General features: G+C 46.9%; 1 protein-coding gene across 14 annotated transcripts in view; it reads right to left on the bottom strand.

Annotated features, from left to right (window-relative positions):
• Nucleotides 1–20,785, bottom strand: part of BRD4 (bromodomain containing 4) — a 74,632-nt gene that overhangs the window by 27,285 nt on the left and 26,562 nt on the right. For 5 of the 14 annotated variants that reach the window (XM_052799188.1, XM_052799181.1, XM_052799190.1 and 2 more), the window contains 6 exons: nt 13,678–13,996; nt 11,135–11,272; nt 8,822–8,957; nt 3,625–3,908; nt 2,710–3,069; nt 624–752 (listed from right to left, as the gene is read on the bottom strand). In XM_052799188.1, coding sequence (XP_052655148.1) covers nt 624–752; nt 2,710–3,069; nt 3,625–3,908; nt 8,822–8,957; nt 11,135–11,272; nt 13,678–13,962 — 1,332 coding nt within the window. In that variant the 5' untranslated portion in view covers nt 13,963–13,996. Of the gene's footprint in view, nt 1–623; nt 753–2,709; nt 3,070–3,624; nt 3,909–5,953; nt 6,161–8,821; nt 8,958–11,134; nt 11,273–13,677; nt 13,997–14,124; nt 14,353–16,386; nt 16,504–19,240; nt 19,340–20,785 lie in introns of those variants that run through there. The other 9 variants (XM_052799182.1, XM_052799183.1, XM_052799185.1 and 6 more) reach the window with 5 other exon arrangements.

Here is a 20,785-nt window from a genome sequence, read left to right as displayed (position 1 = left end):
TTCTTCAGCACCGAAAGGAACTTGGTCTCTCCCAGATCCGCTCGAAGTGCTTTTCCCTGCTTCGGCCAGGCGACCCCACGTAGCAGCTCTGATTTACTGAGAAATGAGGGAATCAAGACAACTTTTCGGAGTGGCGGAGCACATGCATTAAGCTAAGCACTTCACTCGAGACTTGGGGCTTCTTTAGCAGCTAATTCATTAATTACAAACCTTTCAGAACGAGTAGAGAGCAGAAAACTTCACTGTAAGAATGAAGAAAGAGGTAACTAAAGCAGCACAACACAGCAGGTACTGTCACTTATTTTCCCTCCAAGTGTTTTGAGGAGAAAAGTGACATTTTGGAGCCACACTTTTCCTTCCTACTCTTGTATCAAAAAGCTAAGAGGACACAAAGAAGACGCTATTAAACAAAATAAGAGTTTAAAGGAGCAAATTGGGCTGAGTCAGCCCACTCCTTGTATCACTTGCGCAGCAAAAAGTATAATTTTTTTAACCATTATCCACCACGCTGGCATTTTTTAATGTTATTTCAAGACTACGTGGCCCTTCATGCTGGAAAATAAATCAAGAGACGCCGGCGTTCATCGAAAACCGAAGCAGGCTGCGACAACACGCGTCCTTACCTGCAGCTTCCGTGCCATGGCCACCACCTCGTGATCAGCGGGGTTGTACTTATAGCAATTGGAGAACATCAATCGTACGTCCGCCGCAAATTCCTGAGCATCTCGGTATTCCCGGTTCTCCAGTTTAGACTAGAAAGGAGAGGAGAGGAAAAAAACTCAACAAAACTCACTATTAACAGTGCAAATACACCAAATCGATTGATTCATTAAGTACAGCTCTGTGGCACCCACAGATTTTGCACACCCATTTTCTCCCTACACTGGAATGACTAATTGTGGTCAAAAGAACGACTAATTTTGGTCAAACGAAGGATTGTGGATGGTTTATAAAGAAATAAGAGCTGACTACGGGCATCCTCAATGATGTTCAAAAGAGGACTACCTACTTTCCAAGCCACCTTCTCGCTGTCTGTGTGGTTCATAGCAGCTAGGCGTTTTGGATGAAGAACCGAACGGGGATGCTTCAACACCGATGAAGAGCGGTGTTGAAGGCCAGGAGCACGAACCCTGGCTCTACCTGACTTAACCAAGAAGGGCTAAACCTCCGTGACTGTGCGTTGGCAGAAGAATACGGTGAGCTTTGCTCAGATCGTTCCCCTAGAAGGAAGATCTCGAGAGTTGCCTTAACGGTGTAGCCTGGTTGAGGGACAGAGGACACCAGGATGGTCCTTCACCCAACGATGGAAGATGATGACAGGCTTTGTTGATGCAGGGGCCAGGTTTTAACCATCCTGCCTGCTTTCAACCATCCACCCTTCCTCCAGGAACCAAGCTGGTGTCTCTAGAGCTTGGACCTCCACCCTAGGAAAGCACAGACCTGCTCTATGGCTACCTGCTCCTGTCCCAAGCCTACGTGCAGCTGGGAGGACTGATACGGGTGGAGACAGCCTTGAGACGACCCCTCATCCTTCCGAACGCCGCGTCCAGCTGTGGCAACGCCAGCTGAGCCAAGAGAAGTTTCATGCCTCCTTCTCCCTCCCTGGGAAAGAGGGGTTGAGTTGGACAACTGGAAGACGGAGAACGTTCAACAGCTGTCCCGGCAACATCTGCCAAGGGTGACCTCAGACACGCAGCCCTGCCAGACAGTTGGGCAGCAAGATGTACAGTCAGCAACGGACGTGCAAGACCTAACGCTCGCCACCGGCCAGTCCGGAGGAGAAAGCCAAGAATTTAATTCGGCATCCCCAAGGTTTGACCGACCGAGATCCTACAGGTCTGAAATGCCGCGACGAAGGAAGAGCCGTCATCCTCGCTGGCTTCAGCCCTGGTGTAACCTTGGCAAGGAGTGGGCTGTGGGAAGGGAAAACTCACTCCTCTGGTTTTAAAACGCAGGCCCAAACTGGGCAAAGCAGGAGTCAGAGCTAAACTTAAACTGCCTGCACACAAATTCATCCTGTAGCTTAAAAGTTAAAGACTTCTAATTAATGAATTAAGGTTTGGGAACTAAAAACTTAAAAGACTTCTACATACAGAATTAAGGTTTCATAGCTGGAGTTAGACTTCTAAATCATGAATTAACATTTCAAAGGGAAACATGGATGACACTGCAGTCACTTTTTAAAATTAAACAACTCCAATAATGAATTAAAGTTTCAAGGGGAAGCATGGATGAATTTGCAGTCGCTCTTTAAAATGAAGCAATTTTAAGCTAGAGTGAACTACCTGTGCTTAACAGAAGACCGATTTAGACAGACAACTTCAGAAAGACGGGCCTTTATTTTAAAAAAAAAAATGAAAACGGGGTTGGTTTAAATGAAATCCCCTTATTCCTGTGATTTATGCTCTCTGAGGCCATCTCCTGGGCTAAATAAAAAAGGGTAGATTTATACAGTAATGGAAATTTTCTATAAAAAACTCGTGTGAGTGTTTCCTAAGAGCCCTTCTGGAAGGATGCCGGCTTGTTTGTTTTTTCCCAAATGTCAGGATAACAGCAAGAGGAGAAGAAGAGAGACCGAATGTACCAGAAACCTACGGCCAAAATAAATCTGGCAGACATCTGAAGCCGCCTGGTGCGCACGCGCAGGGAGAAAATGATCTTTTTTTCTGCTCCGACCCCGATCTCCCCCTCCTATAAACCTGAGCTTACTTTGATTGTGCTCAGATCCATGGGATGTTTAATGATATCGCAATAATCGTGCAGTCCCAGTGCTTCCACATCCACAGGTTTGTAGAAGGGCCAGGCGTAGGCAGCGTGTTTCTTGGCGAACATCTCTTTGATGATCCCGCTGCAGTATTTTAACTGCTCGGATATTTTGCTACTCTTTTCTACCACGTGCTGTTGAGAGTCTGGAACGTCCTTCTTTGGAGGCTTCACCGGGCGGCTGCTTTCCCGGCGTGGACCCAGCTTGGTGGACTTGGGTTCGGCGGGCAGCGATGACGATTCATGAATTGGGTCGATGGTTGTTGGTGTCGTGGTGTCTGCTTTCCTCTTCACCCCTTTTTTTGTCTATAACCGAGCAAATAAAGCAATATTACTTTTGGCACCATACTTTTGGCTTCAACCGAGTTGTGTTTCTTGTAGCGTTCACTCGGATTCGCCATTGCTAGTCACTCAAGCCTCATGGCAACGCTACGAGAAGAACATTGGAAGCCGTTCCAAAAATATTCAGATAATGTTGGTCTGTACTGAGTTCTACAGAAAAACATACGGATTATCTCTGTTGTACGAGCAAAGGTCAAGGGCATGAGTCACTTCAGCAAGTCAAGATTTTCTTCCTGAGTCATATAAAGCTTAAGGAAGGAAGGTTTTAAGAGGATGAACGGGGTTTCCATGCAAACCCAGGTGGAATTTGTCACATCTAACCTTAACTGGTGTCAGAGAGGGTCACCGTAGGCTCCTCATGTTTCTCAAAACATGAATTTTTTGACCGAACTGCAGCCATTTGCCTTCAAATGCGACTCCAGCCGCAAAGCAAAGGGCGACCACTTGACCGACCGTGGCGTTTCGACGCCTTGAAGATAATCTAAGCCATTGTGTTATGATATTTAAGTAATTACTCACCTTCACGGGCTGGGCGGGTGTTGGGATAACAGGAGGGTGAGTCTGGATGGGCTGGGGAGCCGGGGCCGGCGGTGCAGGGGCCTGGGGAGCAGGCGGAGGAGGCGCAGGAGGTTGAGGAGGCACCATCGTCATTACTGGGGTCTGGACGATGAGGTCGGGGGTGACGGAAGGAAAGGAATGAGTCGTCTGCGCAGACTGGAGGTTTTGCTGCGGCGCCTGCGTCTGCGCCGGGGACGATGCTTGGGTTGCGTTCGGTACCGTGGATGATCCTGGTTTGGATGTCACTGCCAAGAGAAAAGAAAGAAAGGGTTGCTTCGCCCTTCAAACTTAGTTGTTTTAACGGGAAAAACAATTAATGTTTCGTAATACCACCATTTAAAGAACATTCCCCATTAGACAATTAATATCTTGCAGTTCCTGTTCTTGAGCAACCAGTCAGGGACAAACACTCGCCACGTTTTCCTTCACGAGGATTAGTTTTATGGCTCGCTAGGTGAAATAGTGAAGCAGTTCAGGACCTTACTGTGCCAAAACCCCTCCAGAAAAAGACCAAGATCAGGCAAAAGGCATCCTTCTCTCTTCCCCTTCCCTTCCCACAAGATTTCTTGCAGGCAGGGCAAGGAGTCGAGCACATCTTTTCCTGCCTACCCTTTTTTCCTAGGCAATGGTTCTTGACTATCAGTATTTTGGAGCCAAAACTGGGCAGCTCTTCCTTCGGGAGCAATTTTGTGCTCTGTTATCAAGGAGAGTTTAATTCCTGGAGACTTAAGTCCTTGCAGCTGATACTATCCAGGGGAAATCTCTCCCAACGGCTGGAGAGCAAGGTCCTCGTTAGGGGATTTCAAACACAGAGCAACCGTAAAGGCTGGGACAGGAGGTTGGAAACGTCAGCGCTGTCCTTGGACCTTCTAGCGTCGCTGGACAAGTCACCTCCCTGCTGAAGCTGCTGCTGCTGCTTTGCGGGGCAAAGCTCTGATCAAGCTTCCGAACTTTCCGCCGTGATGAAACACCCTCCAAAGGGGAACGCTGCGAAGCTCAGACGATGCCGGGACACACCACGAGGCTTCCGGCAGACCTTCAAGATGGAGGTGTGAGCAAAGTGAGATCAACCCCAAAGTCCGGAGAAGGTTTGCGATCAGCAGTTATTACAGGAGCACCTTCCGTCAGACATCAAACGCACCTCATTAGCAATAATCGGATTTATATCTTCAGCAAGGAGACAGCTTGGCATTTTTTTAAAACATGGGGACTATCCTTTACGCTCACCCTGAGCAGAGAGAAATCCCACCGCTCGATCCGTACCTGTGCTCACCTCCCAGGCTGCAGAGACTGGAGTCTGGCTGCTCTTTCACCGCTCTCTCAACAAGGAGACTCTCCCGAGCGTGACACGTTAGCTGTGTGTCCTGCCCTGCCGGCTATCCAACACCTCTTCCAAGAATCACTCCCCAAAATTAATTAATTACAGAAGAAATGCAGCCAGATTTGTTTCCAGTCAGTCCCCAGGAGCTGCAATTATTGCAATCCCACTAGAAGAACGTTGCGTGTTAACAGATGCTCAACTATGACCGCTAGCGAGCTTATTTCCGCTAAAGCCGAAACAGCAACCTATTCAGAGAATAAAATTGGGAGTTTTCATCTTGTTCTCCTTGCAAAATGACAGCGGAGTCCTGATGTCTCCAAATAAGTTGGGGACTTGTAGCCAGAGGGATCCGGGGGTCCTGCTGGTATCCCCTGGTCCTGCTGGGATCCCCTGGTCCTGCTGGGATCCCATGGGTTCTGCTGGGATCTCCTGGTCCTGCTGGGATCCCATGGGTCCTGCTGGGATCCCCTGGTCCTGCTGGGATCCTGTGCCTCCTGCTGGGACCGTGAAGCAGCTCTGCATTGCGTAGGCGAAGCCGACACATTTCACCTCCCACATTACACAGGAGCTTGAGATTTCTATTAGAAACCCGTGGGGGTTTTTTGTAGCAAAGCTTTCCAGCCAGCTTCACACCTGGTTTTTAATAATTTAACCCCAAATCAGTTATTATACACTGAATTATTTACTGCGCAATATGATTTAACAGGAGGCGTAGCAGACTAGAGCAAAATAATCTTGCAGGTCGCTGAATAGATATTCTAGATAGCAAATATATGTTATTATATTATCGTATTATTCTACTCTATTATTCTATAGAGTAAATCACAATGTAGAAGCACCAGCTGTGGGATGCCCCAGACTACATACGGGCCATACAGGCTTTCTGGATGAACCTACAGCTCTCTTTGGAGAGCTGGTCAATACTATAGGTGAAGAGCTGGAAGGTGATGAGCTCAGGCGGGGACCTACACATTATATATGCTACAGGATCGCGGCAGAGGAAAGGAGACCCAAGTTTGTAAGCGCCTCTCTACGCCGTGTAGGTAAAAGGATCTTCTCTATGGGTGATTTCATCACTTCTCCTTCAAAGAGATGCTGAGAAAGGTGATGGCCAATAATTTTCTAACCAAGGAGAGCTTCTCCCTGCACACAGTAATGGAATATCAGGGACAGTGCCTAAAAAAAATAACAAAAAAAATCTCAGCTACAAGAAATCATGACTTGGTCACGCGCAGGACAAAAGCATCAATTGGGTTTGTTGGTGCTTCAAAACCTGGATTTCACGAAGCCAAAAGGACTCAATGACACGGAGAGAAGGAGAACTAGAGCCATGCAAGAAAAACACGTGTGGACACGCGCACAGTCCTGTAACAGAGAGAGACACAGACGGTAAAAAATTGCCAAGGGAAGGGAAAAGAAAATAAAACCAAAATAATTAAAGCAGTTTGAAATGTTCAGCTTTACGACCCTTTTTTTGTTCCTCGGTGTTTTAGATGAAAAGATATTCTGAAAATGGTACAAAGTCCCTCTTCGTAGAAAGATGACGATTGTCAGTAATAGATCAGGGAAGACTCAGGGGATTTAGTAAATATTGCTGCTCTGAATTTGCAGTCGCTGTCCGGGTGATGGCAGTACAGAAAATGTTTTCTCTTCCAACAGCTACTGAGGATATTCAACAGCAACTACTGAAGTCCCAGTTCCCCTCTTATTACCCGACAACTGGTCCCCAAACCCTTCCAGGGTCGACCCTCAAGCTCCCTGGATATCTCCTGCTGATTTTCCAGTAAACCTCGGAAAATAACCTGTTGGGATCCCAGCACCACCAGTCTGAGGCTGAGACAAGAAGAGACACGAGGATTCACAGCATTCCAGAAGGGTTGCGGGATGCTCGCGCCAGCTCGCAGGCAGTAAATACAGTGAAAACATTTTTTTTGGTGACACAAGTTCGGGGACGCTCCTGCACGTGGCATTTTCCTTGGTATTGCACAACGTTTGGGTTAAAAGAGTAAGAATGATACAAGATGGAGATGAGAGATGTTTAAAAATAAGAAGGGGATCTCAAAAGTGGACGTGCAGCTGATGAGGTCCCGTCGAGATCAAGTCACAGCCAGGATGTTCTCAACCCTTTGAGGAACGATCCGATGGCGTTGGCAGCTGACATCGAGCCTAGAAAATGGTTGATATCCCCAAAAATGAGCTAATGAAATCCTTGAGGTATAAACAGGGGAATCGGAAGGTTATTTTACCTCTAGTATCAGTCATATCTATGTCCAGTTATGGTGTCCACAGTTACTGCTGTGAAAAACTGCAGAGGGTTCATAGAAGAGCTGTAAAGGAGGACTAACAGATTGGAAAAAAACCCTTATAGCCAAAGAATCAGATTTTTATGGAGAACACAGATTCGAAAACAGGGGAGCCTTCAATATAATGAAGTTATTTCAGACCAGAAACGTATCGGGAAATCACCTAACTTGGCAGCTAGTTAGCGCGCTCCTTCTCTAAAGGCCAGCAGATATTTTTTTTTACTCAGATGTTCTTCTACGAGACAGACCGTAAATAAATGAATCGGTGGTAGAACTGTGCTTTTATATTACATAGCAGAGAGAAGATTGGATTAAGTGAGAAAAATGGTAATTTTTGATCCTTTAAATTACTAATCTGGGAGCAAAGCTTCAAAAAAAAAAGCCTACATCATTAACATAAAGTCTTAAGGGATCAACAGACACAAATACAGAACATCATTTTACCGATTTATAACCTTAAACAGGGTTCAAAATGCTGCGGTTCTACTTTATGCAGAGCCTAAAGCACGCAGGTTAATATTTCAGCCCTGTGAAAGAGCAAGACAAGGTAAATTTATCAGTTTGGCTGCAAAAAAAAAAGGGGGGGGTCTGGGATTCTGGCCAAGCATGGGTCAGGTCTGCACAAAGCGAATTCATCTTCAGGGAGCGGCATTCCACCTCACTTGGGGCAATGCATCCTTTTGAAGGACGGTAAAAGCTCGTCAAGCATCATTATCTATCCCCAGTCATGGCAAAATTAATAAATGAGGCGTGGAAATTATAATTTGAGGAAGTTCTCTGGAGGACAGCCGTGGGTTGTGATGCTCGGAACTGTTTTCAGACGCTCTCCGCACCAGGATTCCCCTGTCAGTCTGTAGCTGTCACGTTGTGATCGGTTCTTCCGGCGTCACCGATGCTTTTCTAACACAACGCAGCTTTTTTACGACAGGGAGTCCATACGGGAAGACGTGAAAAGCAGCTGTGAAACTCTGATACAACAGAATTTATGCTGCTTTTTAACAGCTGTACTTTACCCTTGAGGTATTGCAAGGGATAGTTTATCATCTTGGCTCCCCGACAGCAGAAATGGAGCTTTTACTATCGCTCTCAGATTTTCAACCTTCACGGAAAAGCCGGGAAAGATGACATTTCACCAGCACTATAAATACACGTGCCTTAGCAGTGCTGGATTTACTGCGGTCTGTCCCCAACACTCCTCCTCCCCTAAAAACGATGCCCAGAAGCCACAGACGAGGGATTTTTAAGACATCACAGGGCCCTGCCTTTCATCAGAGAGAGTCTCACGCAGATAGGCAAGAGCACAAGGCAGCTGCCCTCCTTCCCACCCAATTTGAGACTCTCTATGCACTAAAGTGAGGCGCTGAGAACACCGACAACCACGGCTATCCCATGCAAGGATGGCTGGGTTTAATTAACACCCCAATTAAACACCCCAATTTACATAGGATGAAACCAGGTCCAGGGCTTGTGGTCAAGACGCCGCGTGAAGTTGAGCGTGGCTTAATTACAGACATTGTACAAATAAGCATCATACCTGCTTCCTTCCTCGCACGTCCTCTTCCTTTCGTCTGGGCTATAACGATTTCCGTTTCCTCCTGGGTCATTTCGGAGATTTTCTGCAGGAAAAGCTTTTCTAGAGCTTCTGCCATTAAGACTATGTCATCCCCTGGCTAGAGGAAAAACAGATACGATAAATTAGGGAAGTTATGTATTTCCAGAGAGAGGACTTCGCATTTTCACCCTCCTTAGTGCTGCTACTTCCATTATGGTGCAGCAGAAAGGCGCACGGGATACTATCCCAAGCCCTGAATGCACAGACAAATCCTCGCCCTAAAGCCCTTGTATTTTATAGGTAAAACCAGGTGATGGGCAGGGAAATCACCAAGGACACTCCCTGGAAAATAAACCAACACACGGTATTACCTGCATGCGGCAAAGGCTGTTTTCCAAACGAAGGGAGGAGGGAAAAGAGGGAAAAAGAAAGAGCTGGATTCATGCCAGCCAGTCATTTCCACCACATGCGATCCCCCTGACTTGGCGGGTCTCATGGGAGAGGTCTCTCCGTAGAGCATCAGGGTAGGGGGTAAGAAGAACTCGGCACGAGCTTGCAAGGAAATTTCCTCCTCCAAAAAAGCAGTTTTTTAAGGAGGAAGCAGACAGTTGGGGACCTTTACTTGTTGCTAAATCAGCGCAGAAGGAAAGGATGGCACTAAACAGTCCTTATAGATCCGGAGGAGAAGCCTGTATCTGCAAAAGTCAAGGAAAACAGAAAGGAGGACACCTAGAGAGGATGAGATCTTCTGTCCAGGGGCACCCTGCAGTAGCGTGGGTGAGAAGAGACAAGAGATATGAGGTTTTGAAGTTGTTTTATGGATAGTAATAACATCGGGCAGAGAGGGAAGGGCAGGCAGCAACAGAACAAGAGTCCGGATTGACGCGAAGTCGATAAACCAATGGCCGTCGCTGTCACAACATGGTGACGCCAAGAGAAGGCAGCTCCAGCTCTGCCATCAGCACAAGGACGGTTAAAACCACGTTTGCCCATCGGACGGCATGCACAAACCTGCCCGGCTGATGGTCTGCAGACCCTGTGAGGTCCACAGAGATGTTTCTATACCTTAGATGCTTTTCTGCCTTCCAGCCTGGAGGAGACCAGCAAAGCTCGGGGAGGACAGGGGACATCAGGGAGAAAGCCGGCAGGGGGAAGACACCGTGGCGGGAGAACGTGGCAGAAGACTTTAAGGCGCATATGAGTAATTGGAAGCCTTTAAGAGCCTACCCTCATTCCAGTCGCATCATGTTGGCTCAAACCAGAAAGGGCAATGACCAAGGAAATGGTTTTGAAGGACCCAAACGGCTACCCACTATTTATTTGGAAAAAACTAGAAAGGTTTTGTGTAATATTTCTGAGAGGAGGAGGCAAAAAAGGTCGAAGCACGTGACAGGGATGGAGAGAAAAGACCCGTGAGAAATGAGGAGGGCAGAAACCAAACGGGAACCGAAACACTCGGGCAAGCGGAGGAAAGGGTGGAGTGGTCGGAGAAGGAAAAGGACAGAGGGAACGCTGAGGCTCTGACCACGTCTCGCTGACCTCGAGGACAACAGTAAACCCTTTGTTTGTTATCTGCTGTCCTCTTCCTACTTAAGAAGATAGCGAGCGAGCATCTTGTGGTCAGCACAGCCTGGTACCACCTCTGAGAACCTTCTCTAACTCTCCAAGCTCCACCACCACCCCCGGGTTTCGGCCGACACATTTTTTCCTGCACCCCAGGCGGTTGCACAACTGTTTATAAAATGGTTTTCAGGATGTTTCTCACTGTCTGGAGGGGAATCTTCTACAACGAGGTCAGGGTCAGGCATGACAAACTCAATGTGCTGCTCCGTATATCCCTGTTTTTTTCCCCTACCAGATTTCAGAGTTTCAAACAAGCCTTAAGTCAGCTTCTTAACAAAGCAAGAGAAAATACAAAGCACAGATCTACTTCTCAAGTATTTGTCTGATAACGTTCATGGCTCTGCTCCACAGACCCTAAGAAAATCTTAAAAACTTCCTTTTAACTAAAAAAAAAAAAAAGAAACGAAACGATGTCTAGACTGAAGATATCTGCTAATAATTTTTCTGGGAGGGAAGGCTGCTAAGGCAGCCCTGTCTGCATCTTGCTTCTCAGCAGAAGACAGACGCGCCTGAGCTCCCATCGGTTTAATCCCGTTTGTTTTCCTAAAGAAGCTGATCTCAGCGGTGGTTCATTTTAAGGACCGTTCAAACAATGTCTGCATTTCCACGCCGGTCCAATGAGGACATGGAAGATTCCCCTTGGAAAAACGCAGATTCGGGAACTTTTCGTACCTTATTGTAGATGTAGCAGTTTGTAAACATCGTGTTAAAATCCTGGATACATTCTTGAGCGTTCCAGTAGTAGTTATTCTCCAAGCGTTTCTTTATTGTTCCCATATCCATCGGAGTTTTAATTATCTTATAATAATCCTGCAAAGGGCAAAGAGGGAGAGGTCAGTGTGGGAACTAAAACATCCACCCAGTTTAAGGACCGGGATTACTCCATCTCACCCCTGGACAGTCCTGGGCAAGATCCTCCATGCCCAGCAGAAACTCAGCTGCCAGACTTCATCCCCATCAGCCTCTCAGCTGGGATTTTTAATTAAACAAACCTTTGGTAGATGAGTAATTTAACCCCAGAGGCACCAAAATTTCCCGATTCTGGGTTTTCAGTTGGTAACAGTGCTGAGTATTTTCTAAAACTCTTATGGGAAACGAATGACCCTTTGCAGGAGGTCACGTTTAACACAGCAACATGAGAAGTAGGGAAATCAGATTTATTACAGCCCCTTAAACGTATCCAGATTAATACAAAAGAAGTTGTTTCTATTTTTAGGTATAATATTTAGGGGAAAAAAAAAAAAAAAGGCTGGAAATGTCGTTGCTATAGAACTGACGATCTCCACATGGAACAGTAAGCTTGTTCTTACCGTGAAGAAATTAAATAGCCTAATGTTTGGGTAATAGATTATAAATTTAGAGCTATTATATCTTAAAGGTAAAAGTGGGTGTTATGCCGAAACATCTCTCTCAAGGGAGAGAGGGAACAAACCTCTTCTGGTGGGAGCTGGAAGGGTCCAAACCAGACGTGCAGCAGAGGAGATTTACTACAATAAATGATCTCTAAATTATGTTTCAATTTTTGCTAGCTCTTTGGGTTTTACTCCAACTTCTCCTGGTGATGTGCCCAGGTTGAGGCAGGGAGCAGGCAATGGGAAGGGCTGCACCGTTCCCTTTTCCATCTGTGATGTGCCGGGCAGGACACCGGCAGGCAGCAATGCAACCCTTGCACAGCGGGGAGAAGGCTTCTGTGCCAATTTACAATCATAAAATTGTTTAGGTTGGAAAAGACCCTTAAGATGATCGAGTGCCATCATTACCCTGGCACTGCCAATTCCTCCACTAACCGTGTCCCCAAGCGCCACGTCTACACGTCTTTTAAATCCCTCCGGGGATGGTGACTCAACCCCTTCCCTGGGCAGCCTGTTCCAGTGCTCGACAACCCTTTGGGTGAAGAATTGTCCCCAGTATCCCACCTAAACCTCCTTGGGCGCAACTTGAGGCCGTTTTCTCTCGTCCCGTCGCTTGGGAGAAGAGCCCGACCCCCACCTCGCCACAACCTCCTTTCAGGTAGCTGTAGAGAGCGAGGAGGTCTCCCCTCGGCCTCTTTTTCTCCAGGCTAAAGCACCTCAGTCCTCTCAGATGCTCCTCATAAGTTCTCTAGACCTTTCTCCTTGTTCTCCAGACCCTTGACCAGCTTCGTTGCCCTTCTCTGGACACGCTCCAGCACCTCAATCAATGTCTGTCTCGTAGTGAGTGCCCCAAAACTGAACACAGTATTCGAGGTGCGGTCTCACCAGTGCCGAGTACAGGGGACCGATCGCTTCCCCAGTCCTGCTGGCCACACGATTTCTGACACAAGCCAGGATGCCGTTGGCCTTCTCGGCCGCCCGGGCACGCTGCCGGCTCACATTCAGCCGGCTGTCAACCAACACCCCCAGGTCCTTTTCCGCCGGGCAGCTTTCCAAGTGCAGGACCCGGCATTCAGCCGTGTTGAACCTCATACCGCTGGCCTCGGCCCATCGATCCAGCCTCTCCAGATCCCTCTGTAGAACCTTCCTACCCTACAGCAGATCAACGCTCCCACCCAACTTGGTGTCATCTGCAGACTTAACCGACAGTGCACTGGATCCCCTCGATTTACTGCAAATTAACTTAAAATTGGCATCCCTTAGGAAATACCTCGTGCGTTACCAACAGCGCCGCAAGGCATAAGAGGCACAGCGGCCGTTTTGAGTACTCGGATGCTCCATGAAAAGCTCCGAGTGTTTTAATCTCCAAAAAAAGACTCTGCTGATAAAGCAGCGGAGATCAAGCAAGGGTTTAAGCAAGGCACAGAAAAGCACGCTGGGCTTTGGGGAGCAGTAAGGCAGAGCCCGACTTGACAGATGATTTGCTTAATAATCTTCGATGCTTAATAAGTTTTGGTGCTTAGTAAGTTTTGATGCTTGGCTGGGAGACCAAGGACTGCAGATGCACCCTCCCTGACTCCTGAAATATTATTTCTACTTTCTTATCCGCATCCCAACGGGAAGAGGAAGGTGGTACAGGGCAAAGCAGTAGCTGAGCCACTGGAAATTCCTCCTCACGTGTGTATTTTCTAAAAGACCGCAGAATCATACAATCGTGTAGGTTGGAAAAGACCCTTAAGATCATCGAGTCCAACCGTTGAAGATGGATTCTGTGATTTCAGAAGGGCACACGCAGGTGTCAGACCCGCACGGTCTCGCTCCTTCCACCGAGAACCATCGCCTGGTCTCTTGACCTCTACTTACAGGGAGGTTCAGCTTGACGGCATCCACGGGCTGCTGGAAAGGCCACGCAAACTGGTGCTTCCATAGCGTCTTCAGCACCACCTTGAGCAGATACTGCAGCTGGTTGGTCTGTCGCTTGGGTTTGTTGGGGTTGGAGGTCTCCGGCGGAGGGGGATTAACGCCTACAGCACTGCCTTGTTGGGGTTGAGCCTGTGACTGCGTCGTAGACATTTGGGTGGTTTCTAGTCCATCCCCCATTACCGGCAAATTTCTCAGTCTCGTTCCAGGGCCGCTCTCCGCCGACATGCTATTGATCCCATTGCATTCCTCACCGGACACCCTGCAAAACAAGGAGAAGGGAGAGGAGGTCACTTCAATCCCAGCTTTTGGTACAAGGCGCTGCTTAAAAATAAACCGGCGGACCTCCGCCAGACTAGCTCGGGCAACTAGACCTTGCGCCCTGCTCACTTAGTGACAGCGTTGTGTTGTCCCAACAAATGATGTCAGCATTCTGCATCCCGGGGTAAGAAAGGACATTCCGAGGCAATCTGCCGTCTCTTCCATGTCAGGCGTCAGCGTTGCCTCTCCGCTCCTTAGCGAGCGTGAGTTTTATCCCTGTTCTTTCCTAATCTGGTCAACGAGGACTCCAATGGTCTCCATAAAGAGCCTTCGCTGCCTCTAAACGAGGCTCTAATGAGTAAAATGCTGCTCGCTCTCGGCAGGTACCAGCTTCAGCTCCAGGGTTGGGTTCGCCTACACCGGGAAGAGAAGTTAAGTTGGTGTCGGCCAACTTTCAGCTCCAACTGAAGGAGTGCAGGGTGACACGCTTATCTCCTGTCAGCTTCTCTGTAGTCCCCACCCCACCACCACGGGTCAGCTCACCCCAATTTAATGCCGAACTCTGTCTTTTAGGTGGACGTTGAGCTTCCGCGGGATGCTTCAGCTGAACCAGGCAGCGGACAGACCCACCTTTAATTCATATTATCTGCTTTTGGTAGATGATTTAGGTAGATAGTAACTTTAGGTAGTTAATTTAGGTAGATAATCTTTAGCTAGATCATCTAGGTAAATAATCTTTAGGTAGTTAATTTAGGTAGATAATCTAGGTAGATAATCTTTAGCTAGATCATCTAGGTAGATAATCTTTAGGTAGTTAATTTGGGTAGATAATAACTTTAGGTAGTTTATTTAGGTAGACAATCTAGGCAGATAATCTTTAGGTAGATGATCTTTAGGTAGATCATCTAGGTAGATCAACTTTAGGTAGATAATTTAGGTAGATAATCTTGAAGTAGATAACCTAGGTAGATAATCTTAAGGCAGATAATTTAGGTAGATAATTTAGATAAGTCATCTTTAGGTGGCTAATTTAAATATCATTCTGAAAACCAGAAACTTGTGAAAAAAGGCATTTCTGCTGAGCCTACGGACTTCTCCCAGGGCATACTTCAGAGCTCGCCAAAGACCACACGCAGCCCGTCCATCTTCTTAAGCTACAGCTGCATGAAGGGGTCACCACCGAGCCGAGACCAGCCGCCCTGAACCGGCAGCTTCACCACCACCACGCGGTGAATCCCCACCCTCGCTGGGCATGTGGGACCTTCCTCACGTAAAGACACCCTCCGTGACGTGCGTCCTTCATCTAATTTAACGCTGAGCACATGTAGCACACACTAAGCTTAAGACATGCAGCTATTAATTAGAGAACACCACTATATATCGTGCGAGATGAATTAAGAGCCTTGTTATTCACCAGTTTCGAGTGACACCCGGGGGAAAGCGAGGAAGAAAAGGTTTCCCGTCTCTCCACTCATGGGCTTATCAAGTAACTTCTCAGCTAGGGCAGAACTGATTTGGTTTAGGACTGCCAGCCCTGCATGATCTGGAAAAAACCCCACTGGGCGCCGAGGTGTTAACCTCGGCGGAGCAAACCTCTGCACGTATACTCGGCCTTGAGTCAGTATATAAGTATATATAGGTACGTATATGCTCACAACAAGCATCTGGCCATGGGTTTGGGTTTTTATCCTGATGCCATAGAGCAGCCCCACGTCTCTGGTCATGGTCTGGATGAGCAGACGTCTCTGCACGTACCGCAGCAAGGGACTAAGAGCCAGAGAGACGAAGCATCTATGCAATGTTACCTGCTATGTCCCTCAACCGCTTCCAAGTCCCCGTAAAACCTCAGCCAGTCTTAAACCCCTGCTTAAAGTCTGCGGTCCGTTGCTTTTACTGGCCTAAAACTAACACCGACCGCCTAATACACCAGGGCAACATCAGATTTTGGTTTTTAGATTATGGGTTTTGACTTTTCAGGGCTCCAAGCGAGTTGAAGCATCGCTCAAGCGGTGAGATCGCTGCGGCAGACTCCCTTCGTTCACCCGGGATATTTTACGGGAGATTTTATAGCTGTGGATACTGGAGTATCACTTCCAGAGAGCTGTTAGCTCAGCTGTCCTGTGAAACCTCTCTACCGCCAGCTTTCATTTTGTTCCTGCTTTTCTTCCCCGTTAGCAGGGTAGCCTGCCCGCTCTCTGCAGGGGAGATATGACTCAAAACACGACAATCTGGATTTCCCTCTCTTGCAAAATTCCTTGAATTTTGCTTCGGGGTGGTGCTCATTCCTCTAGGTTGCATACTAAAGGGAAGCTCCTGTGTGATAAACTGTTCTTATCAAGTGGTGGCCAAGCAAAAAGAATCCTCTTTACTCACTGCAAGGGGCTACATTACCTTGTAGGATACATTGCCATATAATTTTGCCCCAGAAAATGATGCAGAGTCAGAAGTTGCTTGGCTTGTCCATCTATCTTCTGTGGCTTCAGGCACAAATGCCTTTAGATACTGTATCTGATGAAACAAACAAAGCAATTAATCTGAGGCATCAACCCAAGGCATCAGAAATGAAGGCTACCTCCAGAGAATTCTATCTTTTTAAACGTACATCGATAGTCCAGCGAAGCAAAGAAGTCTACAGACACCTGCAGACATGAGACACCTACGGAAAAACGAGGAACTGGCACTGGTATTTAAGTTCTTCCCAGGTATTTTTCCACTTTTAGGGCAAGCGCCTTCCTGAAATTCAGCATTTCAAGGACGGCGACCAACTGATTTCCTTCTGCTCCCTCTTAATACAATAGCTCTCCCAGAGCCAGCCGTAAGAGGAAGCCAAGGAGTTGTTATTTTTTTTAAAGAGAAGGGAAAATATTTCATCGTTGGTTTAATTTCTTCCCCTTCCACCTAAAAGCCAAGGCTCTAACCACCCATCCAGGCAGTTAAGGATTATATCAGATTCACTCTTGTCATGTATCTTATTTATCACTTATTTAATTTATCGCGTATCTTTTTCACCGTCTCCTTGCTCCTTTGGAGGGATCCTACCAGGCTCCTCTTGCGTTTTCAAATTCTAGTGACTTTTTTTGAAGGGATTAGCTGAAAATACACCAATTTACACCACACTTCTCCTGTCTCCCCCAATAAAAGGATGCTCTGACTCTCTCCCCAGTTACGTCATGGCTCCCTTCTCACATTATCAGTGTGTACCAAAATATCAGAAAAAAATCAGAAAACTTCAATTTTGAACAGTTGCTCGGCCCAGCTCGACGGGTCAAGCGTTCGCGGCCTGACTTCACCTAAAGGTGAGCACGGTCTCGCCCCAGCAGCATCGCCCCAGCTCATCCCCAGCCTCATCTCTCACCAGAAATACGGAAATCACTGCTGCGTGTACGCTTGGGATCTTCCCAGGAAAAAAATAAAATTATCGGTACGAGAATCTTCTCTGACACAGAAGACAAACATTGGGGAGTTCAAACAAATGGGGTTTGATAGACCTGTGTGTCCTCTGTGGTTAAAAATCAGCAGCAAAATCAGAAAGAAGAGCTGCAGGATGAACGTAAGCCTAGATTTTACCGTACAGGAAGGTATAATCTATAAATCTAATCTGTATTACAGATTGCGCTATAGATGCTGCATTAGGGCTTTCTTACTCTATAAAGAAAGTGCTACGTTTGGGTTTTCTTAATCTAATCTATATTATGGATTAGAATTGCTTGGGGGTATTCAGATAGAATATATCTATATATTATAGATTAGAAATCTAATCTGCGTTAGATTAGGTTAGAAGTCTAATCTGTATTATAGATTGTACTATACACAGTGCTACATTTGGGTTTGCTTAATCTAATCTCTATTATAGATTAGAAATCTAACCTGTATTAGATTAGAAATCTAATCTGTGTTATAGGTTGTGCTACAGCTAGCGCTACCTTCGGGTTTTCTTACTTTCTTAGGCTTAAGAAAACCCAAACATAGCACCACCTAAATCTATAGATTAATTAATTGGAGGAAAGTAATTAATCTGTAGATTAAGAAAACCCACACATAGCACCGTCTCAAGATTTGGTGACCAGAACGCTGTCGTTAACCTTACTGATAAGAGCCAGACTGACGTGCCCCACGCCGTACCTTCTCGTTTGGCTGAAGACAACATGCTTATTCACGGCAACATGGGAAAATCAGGAAAAATGCTTACTCGATTACTGTGATTAATGTTTAGGCACTTTATTAGGCAAAGGTGTGAGTGAGATGGGGGAGGACGGACCTCGCTGGGATGCTATTTAGCATAGAGAGGCTCAGATTCACTGGGACTGCACTCCCTGCACTTGGCCGGATCCACGTGATTTTAATTCTGCCTGCCAAAAAAAAATCCTGTTGGTTTTTTTCCCCCCAGGGAAGAGGCGGGAAGGGAAAGGGCTGTAATGCAGCGCAGGAGCCGGCAGAGGGAACTGCCAGGCTAGGAGGAACCCAAGACCTGCAGAAGGACCTCTCCTTCTTCTACCCTAAAGCTGAGCTGGGGGAGATGGGGATGGAGAGAAGCAGAGATGATATTGGGGGGGAAAATATGGAAAAATGGGTCTGGAAAATTCACTGTATTGATGGGATAAAAGGGAACGTGGCTGTGGGTCCGGAGGAGGAGGTCAGCTCTAGAGGACACCCAAGGTGGGGACTGGTCTCACCAGGCAGAGGAATCACAAAAGAATAAATCTGATGGCTTTGCCGAGTGCAAGGCAGCAGCTGGGAAGCAGAAAGCAGAGAAAGCCTTTGCTCTATGGAGGGAAAAAGGAAGCGTTGCTGGAAGAGCAGAGACACAGGCAAAGCCTGAAGATGGGGATCTGGAGGCTGGAGGACGGTGATGGAAGGAGGGATCGTGGGTACATTTGGTTTGGGATAGCAGCAGGCACGAATGCTTGCGTAAAAATAAAAGCAGGAATATTTTCCAGTTGAAAAGCGGGAGAAATTAATAACCAGGAACGCACAGCGGGCTGTCACGGCACCAGCCTCCGAAAAACATCCTGGGAGGGGAAAAAATTATCTCCTAATGACTCGAAGAGGGTGGTATGCACAAGAAAATGCTGGGTTTTATTTGGGCAGATAGATTATTTTAGGCTGGCTTAAACAGGCAGATGTTTGAGACTGAAATAAGAGGCAGTTCCGCGTGAGCAGAGCTCAAAACTCTATCGAGGATTCACTTGATCAGTGATGTATCCCATCTAACGGGGGAAAAGCTGGAGATGTCTCTACCACCCACCTTAGAGAAGTGACTGAGAAAGATGTTCTGAGATCTGAACATGAGAGCGGCTGCATTTGCAAGAAGCCACTCTGAATGCTCCTCCTCTCTTGCCTCAGCCTAAACAAAAAGATTAAGAAATTAATCTTTAAAAAAGCCCCTGAGAAATGAGCGTTATCAAGTAATAAATTATTTTTTGTAAACGAGTTACTTTCAGGTTATCTGCCCATCCTGGATAGTGCCTGGAAGGTGAGCTGCTGAAGTGGAAAACGGATTTTCTTTGATTTTGAATTGGTGATTTTGATTTGGTGACGTTTAACTAAGGATGTTAAAACCAACTATTTCTATCGCACAGACAGCTGGACGCAGGTTACAGCTACATTTGCCGTGCCAGACCCATCCACAGCAACTTTACTCTAATTTCAAGAAAACAGAAATACTTAAATCCCGCTTTTAGAAGACACACGAGGTTTAAGATGCCCAAAAGCAGCAAAACGAAGCCGGTACGGTCTCCTTGGACCGCAGCACATGCGAGGCGAAGCTGGGGCAGGCGTGAGTACGGATTATCGGCTGAATTTAATCCTAAATCCCGTTTCTGCTCTGATAACCAGACCACATCACCGCTGCTCCGCTCTCCACGCTAACCAGCTAACTAGGCGTGCACACGTACTCCGCTCCAAAATCAGTACGATTCAGCGGGTAAGAAGCAAAATTGGCTTATAAAAATTTAGCTGAAAAAGCATCATGGCCAAGAAAGTACTAAAAATGAAGCAATCTGCATTTATTTGTGCTCCGGAGTGAGATGATCTGCTCCCCGGGGGTTATCAGGAAGCGATCGGTTAAGTACGAACCAAATAGGATCTACATCATCCTCCAGTCTCGGGCTGAACGTCTCCCTCCTGTAAATCTCTTGTTCTTCACAGTCTTCCCCTGTGGTACACTCAGCCCAAAGCGCTGATTCACTCTGCCCGCAGCGGCGCAGCCTGAAGTCAACTTTTCAACCCTTCGCAGCATGCAAAAGCGGCATTTTAAAGCAAAAATAAAGCCGTGGGTTTCTTCTGCGGGCGTGCAGGAGGAGGGAAAAACTGGAATTTGGTTTGTAAGGGCAAATCCAAGCCCCAAAATCCAAGACAAGTGTAGTATTGCAGGAAAAGTGCAGAGCTATGAAACATAAAACTGAAATTCATGGTTAAATTGCATCATTACAGATCCCACCCCAGAATATATTATCTACAAATAGCCTGGAAACAGCAGCTAGGCTGGAAAATCCAGCAGCTGAAAAGAATAACTAGCAAATTTGTGGTGGCCAGCACTCCCTTTAATTCTGACCCTGCTGAGCCAGGAGACAGGGATCAACACGTGCAGCGACCATCCCATGCCTTAAACAGACAAAAGGGAAGGGAGAGAGGTGATGTTAACGGCTAACAGCACATCGAACGCTTCCTAACCCCCAAATTCTTAGTTTAAGATTTAATTAACTATGTTTTAGCCTGTTTCAGTTGATGCCTCCGGTGACCGCTGCTGGGAAAATGCAGCGGCTTCCTCCTAACCTGAGATGTGGACGTT

The sequence above is a fragment of the Harpia harpyja genome, chromosome 10 (genome assembly GCF_026419915.1).
Source record: "Harpia harpyja isolate bHarHar1 chromosome 10, bHarHar1 primary haplotype, whole genome shotgun sequence".
Lineage (NCBI taxonomy): Eukaryota > Metazoa > Chordata > Aves > Accipitriformes > Accipitridae > Harpia > Harpia harpyja.
This window is presented reverse-complemented; position numbering and strand designations above follow the sequence as displayed.